Raw genomic sequence first — 21,109 nt, forward strand, 5'->3', positions numbered from 1 at the left:
TACATATAACCTCGTATTCATCTTTGCAACCCTCTTGCATGGCAGCACCTGGCATGGCATATGGTTGGCACTTAATAAATCCTGAATGAATTCATTCTATGGAGATTTGTTCTGACTTAACTTTGTGTATTGCTTGAAGAGCTAAAATTTGTTTGGGCTATAACCATGTTTGGGGCTGTATTTGTCATGTCTGGGCTTCATTAGTCATGTATACAATTGTAATCGGAGTGTGTACTCCCATCCTTCCCTGACACCAATATTCTTAATCTCCTTTAATATGATATCCAATTTGAATAGCTTTTGTATTAGCAGGAGGATTATATATTTTCACTAATTAGTAAAGATATTTTAAAAAGAGCCTTTCAGGAATGCCTGATTTACCCACTTGTACCCTGATGCTTAGAAAATCCCATTGCATTGTTTCCTATGTGTTATTTTTGTATCTGCTTCATCCAAATGTCTCAAAGTTCAGTTCAGTATTCACAGTACTGATATAGGAATATCAGCTGTGTACCCAGGTTAGGAAGATAGTTAAGGCACACAATCTGTGAGGGCCAGGATGATAGCATATGTGGTAGACATGTACAGAGGCTGCCCTGGGTGCACAGAGGGGGAGCACCGACGCACGCCCTGTAGAGGGAGTGAAGGCTGAGGAGGTGGTCACAGTAGTAGGCTCCAGGGAGGAACAGTTCTTGAGATGAGACCTGGAGAATCACACAAGCAATGGAGAGAGGGGGCTTCTTTTTCAGAAAAGAGGCAAAATAAAGGTAAAGGCGTGAAGAGCGCTGTGCTTGGTGTGTGGGGGTGGGTGAGATTACTTGAAGTCAGGGAGCGTAGGATGATGAAGTCTGAGCACCCAGCTGGCAGCAGGGCTCACTTAGTAGCCATGAAGGCTTTGGTATTATCTGCCTAGACTTGATCCTGTATTGGAGGAAGTAGCTTCTATGTCCACATCTTGTCTACTTGTGTTGATGTCTGGCCAAGATTCCTATAGTGAAGTGGTTAAGACCATGAACTTTGGAATCAAACTGCTGGGGTTTGAGTCCTGGTTCTGCCACTTAATTGCTGTACAACTTTGAGAAGTTGTGGTTAGTTCCCCCATCACGAACACAGAGATCACAGTAGTACCTCTTTCACTAATGTTCTTACAGAGATTAAATGAGGTTGTATTCTGTGATACATCCACAGAACAGCAATTGGCCTTTGCTGTGTATTAAACTAAAATTCATGGCCACAGTTAAATAGACAGTCACATTCTGATAAGTCTCAGACTTCTGTACTTTTCAGAAGGCTAAAACTTTCTTTCCACAATCCATTTTTTTAAAATCAAGGTTGTTATGTGGTCTACTCTTGCCTTCTGTTTTTAAGCTTTTGAAAACACATGGTAGCTTTATTTGCTCACCTCCTCCCTTCTATACTGAAGGAATATGGATTTTCTTAGAAATTGTAAGCTTTAGTCTTTGGGGTGGAGGGGGTATTAGGAGGAAAGAATGAAGCTGGAAGCTGCTGGTGATGGTGTTAAGTCTCTCCATCTGCTGCACAGGAAGGATTGAGAGGAGGAGTCTAGAGAGACGTTTGCTTTCTGAGGTTCTTGAGCCACTCCTTTAATCTAGGCTAACACAGAACAAACAGGCTTTTTCTTTGTGATGCTTAGATTCTGAAATAATGATTGTAGGTTTTTGCTGCTCCATGGCATGTCATCACATACAAAGATTCTGAAATGCATTTGTCTTCCTGTGATTTCAAGGTATCCACCCTGTAAAAAGTTTACTTGGCTTTTGTAGCTGCACCTCCCCAACTCCCCACCCCTGTTAGTTGGAAATTTTCCAGAGATGCTAGCTTCCAGGGCCCTTGAGGAGTTTGCCAATCTCTTCCATTTAAATATTCTGGAATCCTTATATCATCCGTCTTGGACAACTAACTCATTTCACATTTCCCTGAAACTGCTTTTTGTCACTAGCTAATTATGTAGACTCGAATACCGATGGCACTTAAAACATTTGTTTTTATTTTTGTTTTAAAAGATTGATTTTTAAAAACTAGAAATTATTAGGATTATTTTGTGAAGTGAATTATTTTAAAGTATTTCCTTTTTTGGGGAGCCTGGGTGGCTCAGTCTATTAAGTGTACGATTCTTGATCTCAGCTCAAGTCTCCTTCTCAGGGTCATGAGTTCAAGCCCCACATTGGGCTCCCTGATGGGCATGGAGCCTGCAATAAATAAATAAATTAAAATAAAATAAAATAAAATAAAATAAAATAAAATAAAATAAAATAAACATTTCCCTTTTCATAAACAGAATATTAGAAACCCTTGAAAATCACATTATATTATTATCAAAAAAATATTGGATATAATCCAATATGAAACTAAACATAGAAAACCATCAATCATTTCCTAAAATTATTTCTTCAAAAATATTGCTCTTCAATTCTTGGTTGCTCTGTTTTTGGTTTCCTTTCAGATGGGTCTGCTCTGTAATCAGTAAAGGTGCGTGTCTGTCTTTAGGCGACAGCCTAATCTCTGTGGCCATATGTGCAAGAGCATTATAATTACAATGTAGTATTAATTGGGCCATGTGACTGTTTTGTTTTAATTATTGAAATCATCTTATCTTTCCATTCCTTAAAGCATGTTAATGGGTGAATCATTGGGTAACATGTTTATGTCATTTCTATGGAATTGAATATGTGCACATTTACATAAACTTGGTAAAAAAATTCTGCTTTTTTTGATAATGTTATGGATAGATTTTTTTCCCTCTGTCTCTAGCATCAATATAAGCCTGAGGAAATCAGGTATTAAAATGAATTGATTCTTTACATTTTGCCTAATTTATAGAATGCAGATTGGATTATAGATTTCTGGCTGAGGAGGGCACTCTGGGTTGACATAGTAAGTTGGTAGAAAATTCCAGATTTACTTGTTACTAAACTAGGGATTTCCATACCTTTATGTATGTTCTCCTTAAGTAATTTGGGTAGGAAATTTAGTGATGGGTACCCATTTTTGCTAAATACAAGTACTTGGCAGATTGTATATAGAAACTGGCATTTATCTGTGTTCAGATTTTAACTCTTGTCTCCCTATTTTTTCAGTTGTTTTTATTTCAGTTGCTGCGAGGGCTGTCTTACATCCACCAGCGTTATATTTTGCACAGAGACCTGAAACCACAGAACCTTCTGATCAGTGACACGGGGGAGTTAAAGCTGGCAGATTTCGGTAGGAAAGCAGTTAATTACCAGTCTATTTTGTCACACTGTGAGAATGCCAGGCAGATGGTGGCATTGCATTTGTTTAGGTGTGCTTCTTCTGTCATTATAGATCATGGTAAAAATTTTTTGAGGATTGAAGGAATTTTTTTTTTTAGTGGTCAACATCATGCTTCATGGATTTTTAAAAAATTGACACTGCTCTTTAGAGTCTTGAATAATCATAAGCATAAATCAGATCTCATATATTTCTAAAGGAAAAGTCAGTCAAATTTTTAGCATAAAATATATGGAAAGAAACCTAATTTTGTTCACCTTTTATCATGCAAATGTCAAATATTTTCAAAAATAGGAGGAGAGTGTAAGGAAAACTCATTACCCATCACCTGCTTTAACAATAATCAATCTATTGTCAGACTTAAAGAAACCTTAATTTAAGCCTCTGGACTTTAGGAGGCATCACAAAATGTATTCAATACATATATTCAATAATACATATTGCCCTACCATTTTAATAATTTAAAAATCTAGGGCCAGTGTTATGTTTTTCAGAAATGACTGTTTCAGGAATTTTCAATAACTTTACAGAAGTAGACACTGATTCTGACTGAAAAGTTGTAATTTTCTGTAATAAGTCATCCATCCCTTAAAGTTTTCAGGTTGGCCTCTTCCAGCTTTGAAGCTTTCCTCCAGACTCTGTGTTGAGCACACAGATGGGGGCAAAATTGTATCATCCCTGCTAGCTCTCCTCCCTTCATCAAGTGTGACATTCCTGCATTGCCTGGGCTAGGTCACAGCAGAGAGGGTGCCGAGTTGATTCCCAGCACCAGGGGATGCTGATGGCAGCATGATATGTTGACATTGCATTGCCTCAATTATTTTTGAATACATATTCTGATTAGAAATTTGTTCCATTAAGAATGGAATGGAAATATTACCCTTGGGACATAAACATGCCTGAGGTTGAGATACAGGTTTTTCCTGAAATATGATTATCTTTTCCCACCCCACCTTCCAATAAATAAAAGAGCAAGAAGTGTTTATTTCTTATTTCAAGGTTAGTGAACTGTTCAGTACCTTTGGAATGAATATACTCTGTTGGGTTTTATATATTCTTTCCTCCTAAAATTGAAATAGAACAAAAGTTAGCATAACGAATATATATTGCAAAAGTGTCATTTCTTCTCATCTAGTTGGCAGAAATGATGAAACTCTGTGTATGTATGTATGTGTGTGGTTTATTGCAGATTTTAGCATCAAAATAATACTAGGTGCCAGACATAAAATCTTTCAATTACAGAGTAGAAAATAATGGAAGAGTAGGTGGGTGGAGGAGAGATTTATAGTTCTTCAAATTTAGGGTTATTGGATTTGCTGTGAGCATATTTTGTAGTTTGTCAATATCAGTAAATTAATAAGGTTTTATAGTGGTTTTCTTCTGGTGTGTTAATATATTGTAAGGTATATGTTGGAGTAAGTAGTTGCATTGAACATATAATTCTATTGAACATGGTTTTCTTGTATATTTATAAAATATATTTTACAAAGTTGATTTTGTTTATGTATCCAAGGGTATAATGTGATTATATATAAATGATTACTGGGGATTGTTTTTTAATTTTATGGCAACATCTTTATTATAATTGTCAGGTAAGTTCATCCTAAAAGATTCATTTGGATCTTTAAAACAGATATGTTATAATTTTAGGTTCAGAAATAAATTGAAATTCAGTTTTAAAAGGCTTAGGAAGTGTTTTAGAAAATTAGAAAATTTAGAGATATTCAGAGCAAATGTTTCCTTGTTTCTTTTCCTAGTACCTTCCCCTCCTCCTCTACACTTATCTTTTGCAAAACATATTGTTTTATAAACAGTTTTCACCTAAGAATATGCCATGCACAATTTTTCATATTGTTAAACATGAAAAAAATCATTTCTAACAGCTAGATTTTTCCTTTAAAGGCGCAAACCTCATCCATTTATTCAGTCCCTTATCAATGAAAATTTTAGTGCTTGCTAAATTTTGCTGTCAACTGCAGTCCTGCACTGAACGTCCTTGGAGAGGAAGCTGTGTGCTGCTGTGGCAGTGTCAGTATTCTGAAGCGTGTGATTCCTTGCACCAGACTGCTCTGCAGAAAGGTTGTGCCATGCACCTTCCCCTCAGTGTCACAGATTGAGTCTTCTTGCCTGAAACACACCCTTGGCATGCATCCTGTGCACAAAGTGTAATGAGCAAGACTCATCCACCAACTGACAATTTCCCCCCAATTAATTGTGCATTATTTTTGTCTTTTAATTTAAGACATGCAATTAGCTGTGATTTACTGCACTTGGGCACGTGTTAATGTCTGAGCTGAAGGAAGCACAGTAGAAGCTGTGGAGAAGCTAGACAGTCAAAATGGGGTGCTTCCAGGCAGCAGAACAATTAGAAACACTAGGTCTTAATTCAGACTTTGATGTATAAAGAGCTTTAGAAGCAGTTCTTTTGTCCTACCTTTTTTTTTCTTATGTGAAAATTGATTAAAAGAGACAAATGAAGTCTGTCTGAGTATAGGTCCCATATTTTAAGTGTTACTATTTTTTATTAGAAAAACAGCTTGGGGAGCAGGGGGAAACACTAGAATTTATTGAATTTAATCTGTGTGCCAGACACTTAGAAATTCTTGTTTCCTTGTCTCTTGAATCTAGTAAGGTATAGTAATGCATATTTTTCAGAGAGACCTGAGTTCATAGAGGCCTGATCACTCAGGTAAATGGTTGCAAAACTGGGATTCAGATGCTTGATCCATATCTTTGACTCTCAGGTAGCCCAGTCTTCTTTGTATTTATACACATGGATGCTTTACCTTATAGAGTTGCCTAATTTTCTAGTAAATTATTGATTGTGTATATACATTCTAGTACATCATTGGTCATTATATGTATTTTCTACATACAACAAATATGACACGCTATAATATAAAAAAGAAAATATACTTCATGGTTTAAAGAACATTTTGTCATTTGACTAATTCAATAGTAATGGGTGAGGCCAATGTTAACCTGCTAGACAAGGTAAACCAGATGATCATGTATTATTTGTAGATCCATTCAGATTTAAGTGGATTTCAGTTCTGAATTCCAGCTACACACAAAAAATGCTGTAACTACTTTTTTTTCCCTTGTAAGCAAAGTCATATTTAAGTGCTTCTTTGGGTCTCATTTTTTGTATTCATTTTGAATAAGTAAATTCTATGTGATTTAGAATCATTATGGCTTTCCTAATACCGAGGTTTGTCTTGCCTGTTTATAATAAAATAATAATAAAATTGTGTAGAGGTATTCAGACTCATTTCTAAAAAAGGGTTCATCTTTATATTATCTGCATGAAAAAACTTATTTCAGATCCCTCCTCCAGCCTGTGTTTTCACCACTCTGCTGCTCCTTGCCTAACTGTGGTACAACCAAACCCCAGACACATTCCCACATCGGAGCCTCTTTTTACTTAGCCTTTCCCTTTGCCTAGAATATTTTTCTTGCTTCTCACATGGCTACCTCCTTCTAATCAAAGAGATCATAGATCATCTATCACCTGTTTAAAAATAGAACCTTTCCCATTACTATCATCCAGTTTAACTTCCTCAGTAGCACTGAAATGATTTCGTTCATTTGTTCATCTGTTTAGTTTTTTTATTCCATTACTTGATTGTAAGTTTTGTGAGGGCAGAGACTTGGCTTGTCTTTCTCTCTCTTATCTGTGCTGTGTGTCCAGAACAATACTTAGCACGAGTAGACATTCAGCAAATATTGGTTGAATGAATTAAAAATATGTGTGACTAAATTATTAGCATAAAGACTAAGACCCACCGAGGTGCCTCAGTGGCTCAGTTGGTTATGCATCTGCCTTCTGCTCAGGTCATGGTCTCAGAGTCCTGGGGATTGAGCCCCACAGTGTATCTGGCTCAGCCAAGGGCTTGCTTCTCCCTCCCTCTGTCTGCTGGGCTCCCCTACCCCCCCGCCCCCCGCTTGTGTTCTCTCTCTCCCCTCACAAATAAATAAATAAAATCTTTAAAAAAAAAAAAAAGACTAACACCCACCTAAATTTCTAATTTCTGCTGATTTGCTTTGGTAAGCCAGCAGTTTACAAACTAATATTCTCTTTATCAGTGCTCCCTTGGCTGGGCACAGTCAAAAGTTAAAGACTTTTGATAGTGTTGGAACCTCAGGTTTGCTTTGAAGTTCTTACACATAGGCCCTACACACCTGCTTGGTATTTACTATGTTTGTAACATTGGGCTGCAAAAACAAATGTCACTGAGTGAATGTAAACATGCACAAAAGGTGTTTAAGATTTGAAGCTCCTACTCTGCAGGCCTTAAATGATCATCTAGTTATGCTGTTGTGGGCCGAATGTGTTGAACATTGCATTAGGAGAGCTGGTTGTGTCTGTTAACTAGCCTGCAACTTTCAAGATGTCATTTATCCTTTCTGACCCTTAGGCTCCTCACCTGAAAACTGAGAGCATTGAACAAGTACTTTCCCAGATCCTTTCCCATGCTGCTTTTTGTACATTGTACATCTCTAAAATTATTAATTTATTTTCTAATAACCAGATATTTTCTGGTGATTAAAAATTGGTCCATTGCATCTGGAATCAGTACTATACCATTCCTCCCTTGAATCTAAATGTCTTTTTATTCTGTCTTCTGGAAATTCAAATAGATGAGAGCCACACATCTGTAATAGGCACTGAGAACGCATGAAAAGAAAATTATTGAAGTATGACAAGTAAATGCGTAAATAAATTCACCAAGAAATTAATGTTCATTTGCAGTATAATAGTATGAAACTTAAGGGTATATTTCCATGTAGATGAAATTAAGACAAAATAGATAAATCTGTAGAATTGTGCTTTCCTGCAATCCCTGCAAGACAAGGATGGGGTCATCCATATTTCCCAGCTGTTCTCCCACTGTTTTCAAGGATCATGTCAAGCTATATGGAAAGACAGTTGGGCTAAATTTGTCCCTGAAAAATAGAGACCATGAGGACTCTGTCATATAAGCACATGAGCTTTGGTTTATATATTTTTCAGTGACTTTTTTAATGCAGGAACCGTGTTTAAATGGCTCCATGGTTTTAATCAAGTAAAATTGGACAGGTCTCTTTCCCGCCAGAGGTCTAAAATATTACCTTCCTAATGTTGGTAGTTTCCTCCTCCAGGCTGTTCCCTGTTCCCTGTCTTGATTTAAGAAAGGAAATTATTGTAAATCACATTTTAGATTAATTTGCGGAACACACTACAGATGTAACTCTACAGAGGCCATGGCGAGTACAGGGTTTGTTTGTAATGTGCCTCTCAGAATTCGGTAGGGAATAGTGGAAAACAGAAGGAAATCAGCTGCTTTCAGATGCAGAGTAGAGTCTGTAGAGTCTGTCAGTTTGATAAATAGAATATCTCTGAATAAATGCCTGTTAGTCCCCAAAGTATAGACCTTTAACTATTTTTTTATCATTAGCATATAAAATTCACCATGGAAGCCATAGTTACAAATTCAAGGTTATCTAGATATAACTTAGCCCATTTGTTTGGCCTGTAGGCTTCAATTTTACTATATCTTTGTTTCAGAATATATTTTCTATTAGCAGAATTAACTATATTTTCCGTAAGATGTCACTCTACTTTTAAAAGGCTTTCTCAGCAGTTTAATACCTGAGCAGTTTTAATGCAAAGTTCAGGCAGTTGTTTTCATAGACATCTGAAAACTGAAGAATATTTTCAGAGGAATTGATGCTGTGGTTTGAGCCAAAGAAAGGTCTATTTTTCCCTAATTTTTCTAAATTTCATTAAAACTCCAAACTAAAATGTACATATCTGAAAATCTATCAGAGAGATTATCAAGACAACATGTTAGAAATAATTTTGATCAACATGTGAACTAGACAGTTATTGTAAAGATGTGGTCACCCTTTTGAAAAGGAATGCTGATACTTAAAATTGTCTTCTCTCTGATCATAAAATCATCACTTAGCTTCATTATTTAAATCTTGTTTAATATCCTACTCCTCCCTTCAAAAGTTTTCTCACATTCAAGGAGGATGATGATGACAATGATGGTAACATTTAATTACATTGTTTTTCTGTTTTGTCTTATCACAGTGTGACTTCTCCCAGCAATGCAAAGATGCTAATACATGAGAGATTTTGTTCTCCTTTTAAATAGACTTTATGTTTTAGATCAGTTGTAGATGCACAGTAAAAAAAATTTTTTTTTTAAAGATTTTATTCATTTATTCATGAGAGACACAGACAGAGGGAGAAGCAGGCTTCCTTCGTGCAAGGAGCCCGATGTTGGACTTGATCCCAGGTCTCCAGGATCACACCCCGACCTGAAGACGGCCCTAAACCACTGAGCAACCCGGGCTGCCCGATGCACAGTAAAATTGAGCAGTAATTAAAAAAAAAAAATTGAGCAGTAATTATACAGAATTCACATGTACTCCCTGCCCCCACACATGCATGTAATTATCAACATCCCTCCACCAGAATGGTACATTTGTGACCATTGATGAACCCACTCTGATATGTCAATACCACCTAAAATCTGTAGTTTATATTAGGGTCACTCTTGGTGTTGTACATTCTGTGAGTTTTGACAAATTATAATGATGTATTTGCCATTATAGTATCAAGTTTATAGACAAGTTTCACTGTCCTAAAAATCCTCTAAAAAACTCATCTATATGGGCTTTTTAAAAGCTGTAAAAGGAAACAAGAAGGAATTATATGAATTGCAACTCATATGCATATTCTACTCTGTCTGTGAGAAACCTCTGTTCAGTCACCATAAAGCAGACTGAAGCAGTGTGGATGGGGGTTGATTGCTAAGAATGGCAGCTTCCAACTCCATGGAAATGAGGAAATTCAAAAGAACGTTAGTTCGTTTTTAGCCAAATCATGCATGTGAGGTAATAAGACATCTTAAAATGCAAAACAGACTGCTACAAATAGGGCTGATCGTCTCATTCTCCACCGTGGATGGAAACCTTCTGGGCAAAGGGATTTCAATATGCAAAGCTATTATGTTTCTTTTTCCTTTCCTTCCCTTTCCTTCCCTTTCCTTCCCTTTCCTTCCCTTTCCTTCCCTTTCCTTCCCTTCCCTTCCCTTCCCTTCCCTTCCCTTCCCTTCCCTTCCCTTCCCTTCCCTTCCCTTCCCTTTCCTCTTTTCTTTCTTTTCTTTTCTTTTCTTTTTTCTTTTCTTTTCTTCTTCTTCTTTTTTTTTTTTTTTACTATACAATATGCGGGTAGAATTGTTGGCAGTAAATCAGATAAGTGATGAAGGATCTGAGTTGAAATACACCAATGTGTTTTTAGAAAAAATCTGCATGTGGAATGGCTGCAGCACTAAATGCTGGCAGTGATGACCAGAATGAAAGAATTGTAGGTGATGTTAGCAAGAGTGGCAGTGAAACAAACCTTAGACTCATGTAACACTCCCATGCCATTCAGGACAAATAGTGCTTTCACTTGAACCTGAGTTTTGTTAACCTATACATAAGTGTTAAAAGTTGTTTAGAATTTAACAATTCACTGATGTCCCTTATTCGTGGATCTTCCTCTGTCTCTAGCTCTTTACCTTCCAAGAAGCCACATTTTAAAATGCGGCCCAAACCAGACTCCACTGATACATATGTCAACAGGCCCAATTTATACTGAAATGTTGATGACTGTGAGTCATTGTAGTCTGAATCACATGTTTTCTAAAATTTTTACTGGGGAGCTAGAGAAACTGGCTACTGTGGAAAATCTGAGATATACTGTAAATTCTAAAGGTTAGACACACTTAAAAAAACTTGTAATTTGGATTTTTTTTCTTACCTTAATACTATCAGTTCAATATTAGTTTGCTTTTCCTCTTTTGTTTTCTAAGGTTTTTAAAATGCTATCTATGTTGGTTTTACTTTTTGAGTAGTGCATATTTATATGAATATTAGAAATTTTCTTCTTGAATGATTTCTTCTGAATTCTAGATCAACATAGGAAGCTAGGACTTTTCTTCTTTCATGTTAATAAAAGAAAGTACTAGAGAATTAAAAAGCAAAAAAATTATTGAGAACTAATGATCTGTGTTGCTTAGAGATTTTAGACACATCTGAAAAACAGTCTATTTTATCACATAAAAATAAACTCGATATGTATAATCAAGCTTACAGACCTAAAATAATATAACTTTATGCAGAAATTCAAATGGAGTGGGTCTCAGTTAAATATCTGCCAAATTATTTGACATTCTAATTTTTAATCTGGAAGGATATTGACATAAAATACAGATTGAAGTATTTGGTTTTTCTTTCCAGTTTTGGAGTTAGAGTTGCCAGCTAAGAAATCTATTGTGTGAAACAACAACCAGCAAAAGTTAGATGTGGAAGCTGTGCTTAGAACCAGCCTGAAAGTCCTAAACTGAGGTCAGTGAGTTGGCTAAAATGAGTGTCCCCACCACACACACATGAGAGAATGGGACAAGAAATAAAGAGAGGCATAAGAAAAGTCACAGATGGTTTCTGAAAAGGTATCGGTAAGCTCTCAACCTACTTAAAATATGTTGAAAGCATCTAATAAAAATCGCTACTATTAATGTTAAAAGAATAATATAAAATATGATGTGATAGCCTTTCTCTCCAAGAGTTGGAAGCAGAATGGGATGTTATTGTCCAAACCCTCATCCTGTTGTCAATAAGAGTCATATCATTAGGAAAGTTTTATTATTTTTGTTTTTCAGATAAAGGCAGCAAGTCTGAGGGAAAATTGACATAAATCTGTTATAATTATATAGGAAAACCCACTTCATGCACATTTTCAGAATTTTGAATTTTGGATTTTATCTGGATTTTGCAGGAAACTCAGACATTGTCTTGTCTAAATCCCTCCTCTTAAAAATGTATATATATACTTTGGCCCAGCGATGGAGAATTAAGTTAACGTTGTGCCTGTTACTGAGTAAGTGACTTGTTAAGTTATTAATATTATTGTCGCCAGTGTCTCTAGAGCCCTCGTGTAGTATCCAGTAAACTATTGATCACTTATTTAGCACACGCACAGTCTTATTCCCCATACATATGAGAAGGTAAAAGTGCTGACCACATGTTTAGGTCAAAATGATCTCTCCTGGTCTGGGAACCTGTGTCAGCTACAGTGAGATCCTTGTGGCTATCACTCAGTCCTAATATTAAAACTAGTGTGTGCATCTTGGGGAAATGGAAAAAACGATATAAAGAATGTTTCTCACAGCAGACCTACAGGAAACCTCATTGGAAATAGAAGTTGTAATGGATTTGGTAATTTATGAATTAGAAGTAACCACCCTCTTTCGTTATATTCCTGGGAGGAATTAAAGCATCGAGATGCCCTGTGGGCAGAAGAAGGCTGAATTGACTTTAACAATGTTCCACTATGACTCAGCTGTGCTGGGCAGTAGTTGAAAAATGTCCTTGTTGCCTCCTGGTGGGAGAAACCTTCTGTTCAAATCTTGGCTTTTCCACAGGTTGGGAATAAATAGTATACAATTCCAGGGCAGAGGGAGCTGTAACAGAAGTACTACGTGAAAACATTTAGATCTGAAATAGAAAACTTTTTACATAGAAGTAAATATATCCAAGTGAAAAGATAAGATAAAATAAGATGTCCCAGAATGGTTAGGGTGCAGAATCTGTAACCACATGTCTGAGTTTGAATACTGACTCTACCATTTACAAATCATGTGTCCTTGGGTGAATTACTGAAAGATCTCTGTGCCTTAATTTACCTATTTAAAAATAAGGATGGTGATCGTAATATGGGATACCTCACAGAATTGTTAGAAGACAAATAAATTAACACTTACAAATCATTTAAGGAGAGTGTGTGACTTTTAGACAGTCCATATAAATGTCACATTTATTATTAACCCTTTAGGAATTAGGGTTTACATGTTCAAAATGTTATTTATTTTTATTATTTTTTTTAAATTTTATTTATTTATTAATGAGAGACAGACAGAGAAAGAGAAAGGCAGAGACACAGGCAGAGGGAGAAGCAGGCTCCATTCAGGGAGCCCGACATGGTACTCCATCCCGGGTCTCCAGGGTCACGCCCTGGGCTGAAGTCGGCGCTAAACCGCTGAGCCACCTGGGCTGCCCAAAATGTTATTTATTTTTAATGCAATTTATTTCTCTAAAGTGCATAACATACTTTCTTACCTTTTTGAACAAGGATACAATAAGGAATATTATTCAACAGTTAATTCAACAGATTTTTATTGAGTGCTCACAGCTGACCATACAGTGGTAAATCACAACAACATGGTTCCTACAACTTTGCTTATGCCTTGCAGTCCCCATTTTTATTATTTGGGAATGCCCCAAGGGCTCATGAGCTTTTTTAAGTGATCTTATTTTTAAATCATTGCCTTTTATATTTTATGGAAATTGTCATTTGTCTCTTTTAAAGTATAATTACTGGTCAAGGTGGAATGTTCAAAGTAATTCTCTACAAATCAGTGTTAAAAACTTTCTGTTGTGTGCAGTTCAGATATAAAAATATACCTATCACAGTGCCATTCAGATTAGCTTCCCTGGTAAAGGGACTAGGATAATTTATTTTTTTAAAAAAAGATCTTATTTATTTATTCATGAGAGACAGATAGAGAGGAAGAGACACAGGTAGAGGGAGAAGCAGGCTCCATGCAGGGAGCTCAATGTGGGACTCGATCCCAGGTCTCCAGGATCACGCCCTGAACTGAAGGCAGCACTAAACCACTGAGCCACCTGGGGTGCTCTGGGACTAGGATAATTTAATAGGAGGGACTAATTCTTGTGACAGAACTTTTTACGGTAGATTTGTAATCATTAGTGTCATTGTTTGAGAATAAAATTATACTTCATGTTAGTTCTTTTATGAATCAAACTTTTTGTTAATTAACCAAGAATCTGCTGGTATACATTTTCTCCTCATAAAAAACTGAGTGTTTCTGGCAAATGTTTCAGTAGGAGAGAGATAAGATAAAGTTTTGTGAACCGTGAGAAAAATCAGCCCTAATGAAAAATATAATTATACCTTAGTGCACACTGTAATAAAGAAATGAGTAAATCCTTGAACACTATAAGAATGAACACCACTTATGTGCAGCATCAGTTGTAGTCTCTTAGGAGTCAATCTTGCTGCAGGAATTACTTTTACATTGTTAGGTAATGCAGAAATATAAATGAAAAATGGCATATTGATTTTTAAGGGTCTTCAGAGATTTGATGCTTTGCAACACAGACTTTATAAGAAAACAATGTAGGTCCGTTATAGCTTGTTTTCTAAGACTTGTGGCCATTTTTTTAAAATGAAATTTGATGTCAAAGTTCATTTGACCAGTCTGTAAAATCTCAAGAGGAAAAGTACTACACAGTTAGAAATAGGCATAAATTAAGGAACGTGCTTGTCATCTTTGAGAAAGGGTATTCATAGATTGTCAAAACAAATTAAGATTATGGGAAATTCCTTAGCAAATTCATAAGCCAAGCAGTTTGTAGGGTGTATCCTTCATTTTAATAAAAATATCAGTAACCTACATTCAGTACCTTACCTTTTGTCAGCATTGGCTATGACAGCAAACTTAGTCACTTTTAAAATTTTAAGAATTATTTTACCATCTTTGTCAGTGACGTGTCTATGATCTGCTTTGAATATACAGTGTTGAAGCAAAAGACAAGCATTTTGCCTCGTACAAGATGTAGAAGTCATTCTAGACTCCAGTGGCTGGAAGCATTTTCATTTTTGAATATTGAATTTAACATTGGAAACATTGTAGTAGTTGAATCATTGAAACATTTAACGGAAGCACTTGACATTAGATTGCTTTTAGGAAACATTCAAACCTCTCTCACTTGTAATAATAATAAAACCAGCCTTTTATATTTTATAGTTCATGAAGTGATTTCATAGCTCTTATTTTGTGTTACCCTCGTAAACATGTGAAGGGGACACCACAGGTCTCATTACCCCCTTTTTAATATGAGAATGTTTTTTGAGCTTATAATATTAGCTCAGCGTGGGCGTCCCATTGATTGACATTTTAACACTGGCATTTCTCTGGAGTCTGTAGGCTTGAAAATAATTCATCCTGAAATCATCCTGGAAGATCATATGACTTCTTTTATATCTTTTTAAATTAATTAATTAATTAATTAATTTATTTATTAAAAAGATTTATTTATTTATTTATTCAGAGAGAGCGAAAGAGAGGCAGAGACACAGGCAGAGAGAGAAACAGGCTCCATGCAGGGAGCCCGACGCGGAACTCGATCCCGGGTCTCCAGGATCACACCCCGGGCTGCAGGCGGCGCTAAACTGTTGCGCCACCGGGGCTGCCCTATATCTTTTAAATAACAACATGAAGAATGTCCAAGTAGTTCTGATTTTTATTGATCCATGATCTTTTAAATATGAAAATTAAAAAAAAAAAAGAAAAAAAAAGAAAATTATAGATAAATATGTTTTGCTACCCAACACTTTGTCTGTGGGGATAGATATAAATGAGCTCTTTTGATCTCCCTCCAAAAAGTAGAGAATTTTTTTTTTAAAGATTTTATTTATTCATAAGAGACACAGAGAGAGGGAGATGAGAGAGAGAGAGAGAGAGGCAGAGACACAGGCAGAGGGAGAAGCAGGCTCCCCACAGGGAGCCAGATGTGGGACTTAATCCCAGGACTCCAGGAAGACACCCTGGACTGAAGGCAGGTGCCAAACCGCTGAGCCACCCAGGGATCCCAAAAGTAGAGAAATTTGGATGCAAATTTGAAATTGTCTTTGAATCACTAAGTGAATGCCAAAATAAACAGTACTTTTACCCTCCAGCTCTAAGGAGCTATCTGTACATTGAAAGCTCAAGCACTGAAGGTAGTCAAACATTCTAGTACATGCCAACTTGCCCTTTCATTGCCATAGATAAAATTTCTGGGAATCAGGAAAACATTAAAAAACAAAACTCAGGGATCCCTGGGTGGCGCAGCGGTTTGGCGCCTGCCTTTGGCCCGGGGCGCGATCCTTGAGACCCAGGATCAAATCCCACATCAGGCTCCCGGTGCATGGAGCCTGCTTCCCCCTCTGCCTGTGTCTCTGCCTCTCTCTCTCTCTCTCTCTCTGTGACTATCATAAATAAAAAAAAAACAAAAAACAAAACTCAAAACCCTTTTTCATATGACATGTGACACCAAAGTGCTCATTATTAGACTTTACTCTCCCTTTACCTTCCTTTCTCCAAGCTGCCCATGCCACCTCCAGCTCAACCATAGTCACTGTCAATGCTGGTGATAGATGATGTATATCATTGCAGTGATGGAGGAGAAAGATTGAGAACTATTGTTTTGTCTTCTTTGTAGCCATAAATTGTTTTGTTGAGAAATACAAGTATGTAGTTTATTTTGCCCATAAAAATATCATGCTTGGCATATCTAGAGAGAGAATCACTATAGAAATGTTGGAAGTGAAATTTTTTTTCATCTTTGTATTATTTTTAGCAGGAGCCAGTCATTTCCCCCCAGTTAGTTAGATGGCTCTTGTCCCCTTTACACACTTATCCTGCCTTCTTCTTACAGAGGTATTCAGAGCCAGTTTTGATTACTGTTTCTTTTACTGCTTCCATAAATCTGAAAAAGCATTTTTAAAACTGTGGCCCTATATCCGTCAAAAATAATTTTTAAAATAAAAAAAATTCTCCTTGGTCAAGGCAGTTTAGGGTGAACTTCATGTGTATGTCTTCCTCTGCTGCCTTCACCTAGTGAATTTGCAACATAATATGTTAGCTAATATGGCTAGTGATTAAAAGCCCTTGACCTTCCGGTAGTTAACATAAAATCTGGTGTCACATCTCTCATATTTATTTGGCTAAGAACATGTTTTTAACTCTGGAATATACTTTGGGAAAATATCGGTATATTAGTTATATATTGCCATTCAACAATATATATGTATTGGACACAGGACCCCAGCTCCATGCTGGATGTTGGCCAGAGGCCACTCTCAGATGCCTGCCACATGGACCTCTCCAACATGGCTGCTTGCTGCATCAAAATATTCAAACCAAGAAGGCAATAATGTGAGTCAGCAGCAAGACAAAAGCTACAGTCTTTGCCACGTTCTATTTTTTAGAAACAAGTAATAGGTCCCATCTATACTCAACAGGGCAAGGAGGGGGTTCTGCAAAAGAATGAATATCAGGAGGCAGGAGTGTCAGGGAACCTGCCAGCCACTATCCAGTTATCTCAGGATAATTACAGTGTGTGATAGGACTTTCCAAAAGAAGTGGCAGTTAACTGAGCATGTAAAGCCTTATGCTAGGGTGTAGAGATGTATAAAGGATATTGGTAATGATGCTGCTGCTGACAAATAGTGATGAGAAGTAAGCCTTCACTGACTGACTGGTACTTGTGTCAGAGCTGGGGTGAGCACTCTGCCTGTTATATCTTGTATAATCTTCACATGAGCCTCCTTTTCCAGATAGCAAAATGGAAAGATGAGAAGGTAGTAAGTCTGTAGGCTGTTCTCAAGCAGCTTACTGAGAAATTAGACAAGTTATGCCACTAAGTACACTATTTTTTCAACAGATGACTTCTCTGTACATAACAGGAGCCCAGGAAAGGGTGCTATATATTTTGTCTGGGAGAGTTAGAGGAGACAGCCTCAAGAGGTCTTTTCCAAGGATGAATAGGATTTCATGGGGTTTCTGAGTCAAGGACAGGGACAAAGTACGGCATAAGTAATGGTAGGTAAATTTCCGTAATGGTAATATTTACAGTCCCTCTACAATAACATGACAAGGATAGAGCTTTTACTTTTAGCCATGGGCAAAGATATTGGTGGACATGGAGTAGCAAAGCCAGAGAGGAGATTAAATATCAATTAGGTAGTGGCAACATCAGCAGATGGCAACTATTTGGTTATATTTTTTATTATTTATTTATTCCCAGCCTCTTTCCAAAGTGGCCTCGAAGCAGCCGCTGATCTGATGTTCTACTTGCTGTCTTCTTATTTAGCCTCCAGGCTATTCTCGGCTGACTTGTTTCCATCTAGCACTTGCCTCTATTTTGCGTCTCTAAGTTCCACCTTCAGACACTTGTGCCTTGGGACTGCAGCACAGGCGAGTTTCTGCACTCATTTTTGCTGGCCTCCTATCAGCTAGAACCTGCTGCCAGTTGGGCAGGACCTGGGCCAGGCCCAGATCCTGCACAGATAGATAGGCCCCTGAGACAGAGGCAGGGTGCAGAGCCAGGTGCCTGCAACTTACAGTTTGTCATCCAGAGCCCACTGACAGATGGCCCAAGCTGTGACAGTAGGCCTTGGTCTGCTTTCCTAATCTTTTTGGGGAGAACAGTGGCAACAGCCAAGGTTCACAGCAAAGACTAGGGGTGAGAAACTAGGGAACACCTGTCCGCTGAGGAAGCCCTTTCCATGGGTGGAGATGATAGCAACATGGCAGGCTTATTTAATAAAAGGAACACAGTAGGAGAGAGAAGTCCAAGCATTTGTTCTAACATTTTCATGAACTAGCTGTTGGACCTTGGACTAGTCACTTTAAATAGGCAGTTTTATTATCTGTATATTAAAAATTAAGACAAGATTTAATGATCTTTAAGCTTTAAGTCCAAGATTTTAATATTTTTAAATATCCTTTAAAAACTCTTCTCCAAAATAAGTCTACTCTATTTTCTATCAGGTGTTTATACAATTTGTGGCCATTTCCTTAAAAATACCTTTGCTAATTTCAGAGTCAACTTCTGCTTTGCCCATGAAAAAAAAAATTAAAAACTCAACAAATGCAGAATTATTATGACTACCAGCTTAATCTGGAATGGAGATTTTATTACCTTTCTCAGTGTAACCATCCCAATGACTATAACTTAGGTATTAAGGAGAAAGGATGGTGAAGAATTTAGTGCTTTCCGAAAGTCTGTATTTTTTTTTTCAATTTTGTACATTTCTCTATGCTTATCAAGATAATTGTGCTCTTAATCTCCTTTATCTGTTTCACTCATTCACCCCATCCACACACCTCCCCTTTGATAACCACCAATTCTCTATATTTAAGAGTCTCAGCTTTTTTGTTTGTCTCTTTTCTTTGCTTCTTGCTTATTTGTTTTATTTCTTAAATTCTACATAAGAATAAATCATATGGTATTTGTCTTTCTCTGACTGACTTACTTCACTTAGCATTATACCATCCAGGTCCATTCATATTGTTTCAAGTGGCAAGATTTCATTTTTTTATGAAATTCATTTTACATACCACCAATTCCTTATTCAGTCATCTATGTATAGACACTTGGGTTGCTTCCATATCTTGGTTATTATAAGTAATTCTATAATAAACATAGGGGTGCATATATCTTTTTGAATTACAGTTTTTATTTTCTTTGGTAAATACCCAGTAGTGGAATTACTGGATCATATGGTAATTATATTTTCAATTTTTGGAGGAACCTCCATACTGTTTTGCACAGTGGCTGCACTGTTTGCATTCCCACCAACAGTGCACAAGGGTTCCCTTTTCTCCACATCCTCACTAGCATCTGTTATTTCTTGTGTTTTTGATTCTAGACGTTCCAACAGGTGTGTGGTGATATCTCATTGTGGTTTTGACTTACACTTCCCTGATGATGGGTGTTGTTGAGCCTCTTTTCATGTGTCTGTTGGCCATTTCTATGTCTTCTTTTGAGAAATGTCTATTCAGGTCCTCTACCCATTTTTTAATCGAATTATTTCTCTTTAAAGTTGTCATTTTTTTAAGACAAAAAACTGTTACAGAAAATGGTTGATAGTGTAAAGGATATCTTTAAAAAAAAACTGTGGGGGGGATCCCTGGGTGGCGCAGCGGTTTGGCGCCTGCCTTTGGCCCAGGGCGCGATCCTGGAGACCCGGGATCGAATCCCACATCAGGCTCCCGGTGCATGGAGCCTGCTTCTCCCTCTGCCTGTGTCTCTGCCTCTCTCTCTCTCTGTGACTATCATAAATAAATTAAAAAAAAAAAAAAAAAAAACTGTGGGTATTTTATTTTGACAATTATTTCCCTCGAAATATATTTTTAGAAATATATACTGCATTTGTTGACAACATTTGATGCAGTGTCGTGTTTTAATGCCTTGTAATAGATTTAGAGTAATTTAGTGCCCAACAATTTAGAGGTATGTTTTTGTACTCTTGGATTTTAATATACAATCACAATTTCAAACATTAATCCACCCACATGTACTAAATTTTACTTAACTACCGGATGTATAGTTCAAGTAGTTTCTCTTTTTGCTCCATTAAGAAATATTTAATGAAAGAAACAGATCAATTAAAAACAAAGGATAGCGAACTAGACAGCACCTTATGATTCTAGAACTCAAATTTGGTTTAAAGATAATTTCTAAACTTAAAATGTCTTCAGCTATGCTTCTAAATAAAGCTTTATTGGTGAGAATAAATGCCTGGAAGAACAAGTTATTTGGACTGATAGGAAGGGAATATATTTAAAGTATATATCTCAGATTCTGAAAAGGACATGTACTTCAGATGTCAGGTTTCTGTCTTTAATCCCTAAAGGAGGAGACACTTCTCTAGTCTGGCATAAGAAGAGTTTATATTTTATTGCTGACAGTTCTTCTAAAGCCATGGCAGTCTTCTGGGAATATTCTTGGTCCTCTCAAACTTAGCATGTGTAATGTTTGCTGACAAATAAGGATAAATTGTCATGTTGCTGATTCCGAGTTTGAACTTCTCAAAAATCTACCTACCTATATTCTTACATCCATTATTTCTGGTTGTTTAGAGCAACATGCCTTCATGTGGTTACATTAAATGTAGAAATAAAAATTTCATTGAATGAATTGTAAAAAAAAGAAAAGAAAATATTAAATC

General features: G+C 36.8%; 1 protein-coding gene across 4 annotated transcripts in view; it reads left to right on the top strand.

Annotated features, from left to right (window-relative positions):
* CDK14 (cyclin dependent kinase 14) overlaps positions 1 to 21,109 on the top strand; it is a 727,523-nt gene that overhangs the window by 456,806 nt on the left and 249,608 nt on the right. For all 4 annotated transcript variants that reach the window (XM_041727412.1, XM_041727410.1, XM_041727411.1 and 1 more), the window contains one exon: positions 3,099 to 3,222. In XM_041727412.1, the coding sequence (XP_041583346.1) occupies positions 3,099 to 3,222 (124 nt within the window). The remainder of the gene's footprint in view (positions 1 to 3,098; positions 3,223 to 21,109) is intronic.

The sequence above is a fragment of the Vulpes lagopus genome, chromosome 13 (assembly GCF_018345385.1).
Source record: "Vulpes lagopus strain Blue_001 chromosome 13, ASM1834538v1, whole genome shotgun sequence".
Taxonomy (NCBI): domain Eukaryota; kingdom Metazoa; phylum Chordata; class Mammalia; order Carnivora; family Canidae; genus Vulpes; species Vulpes lagopus.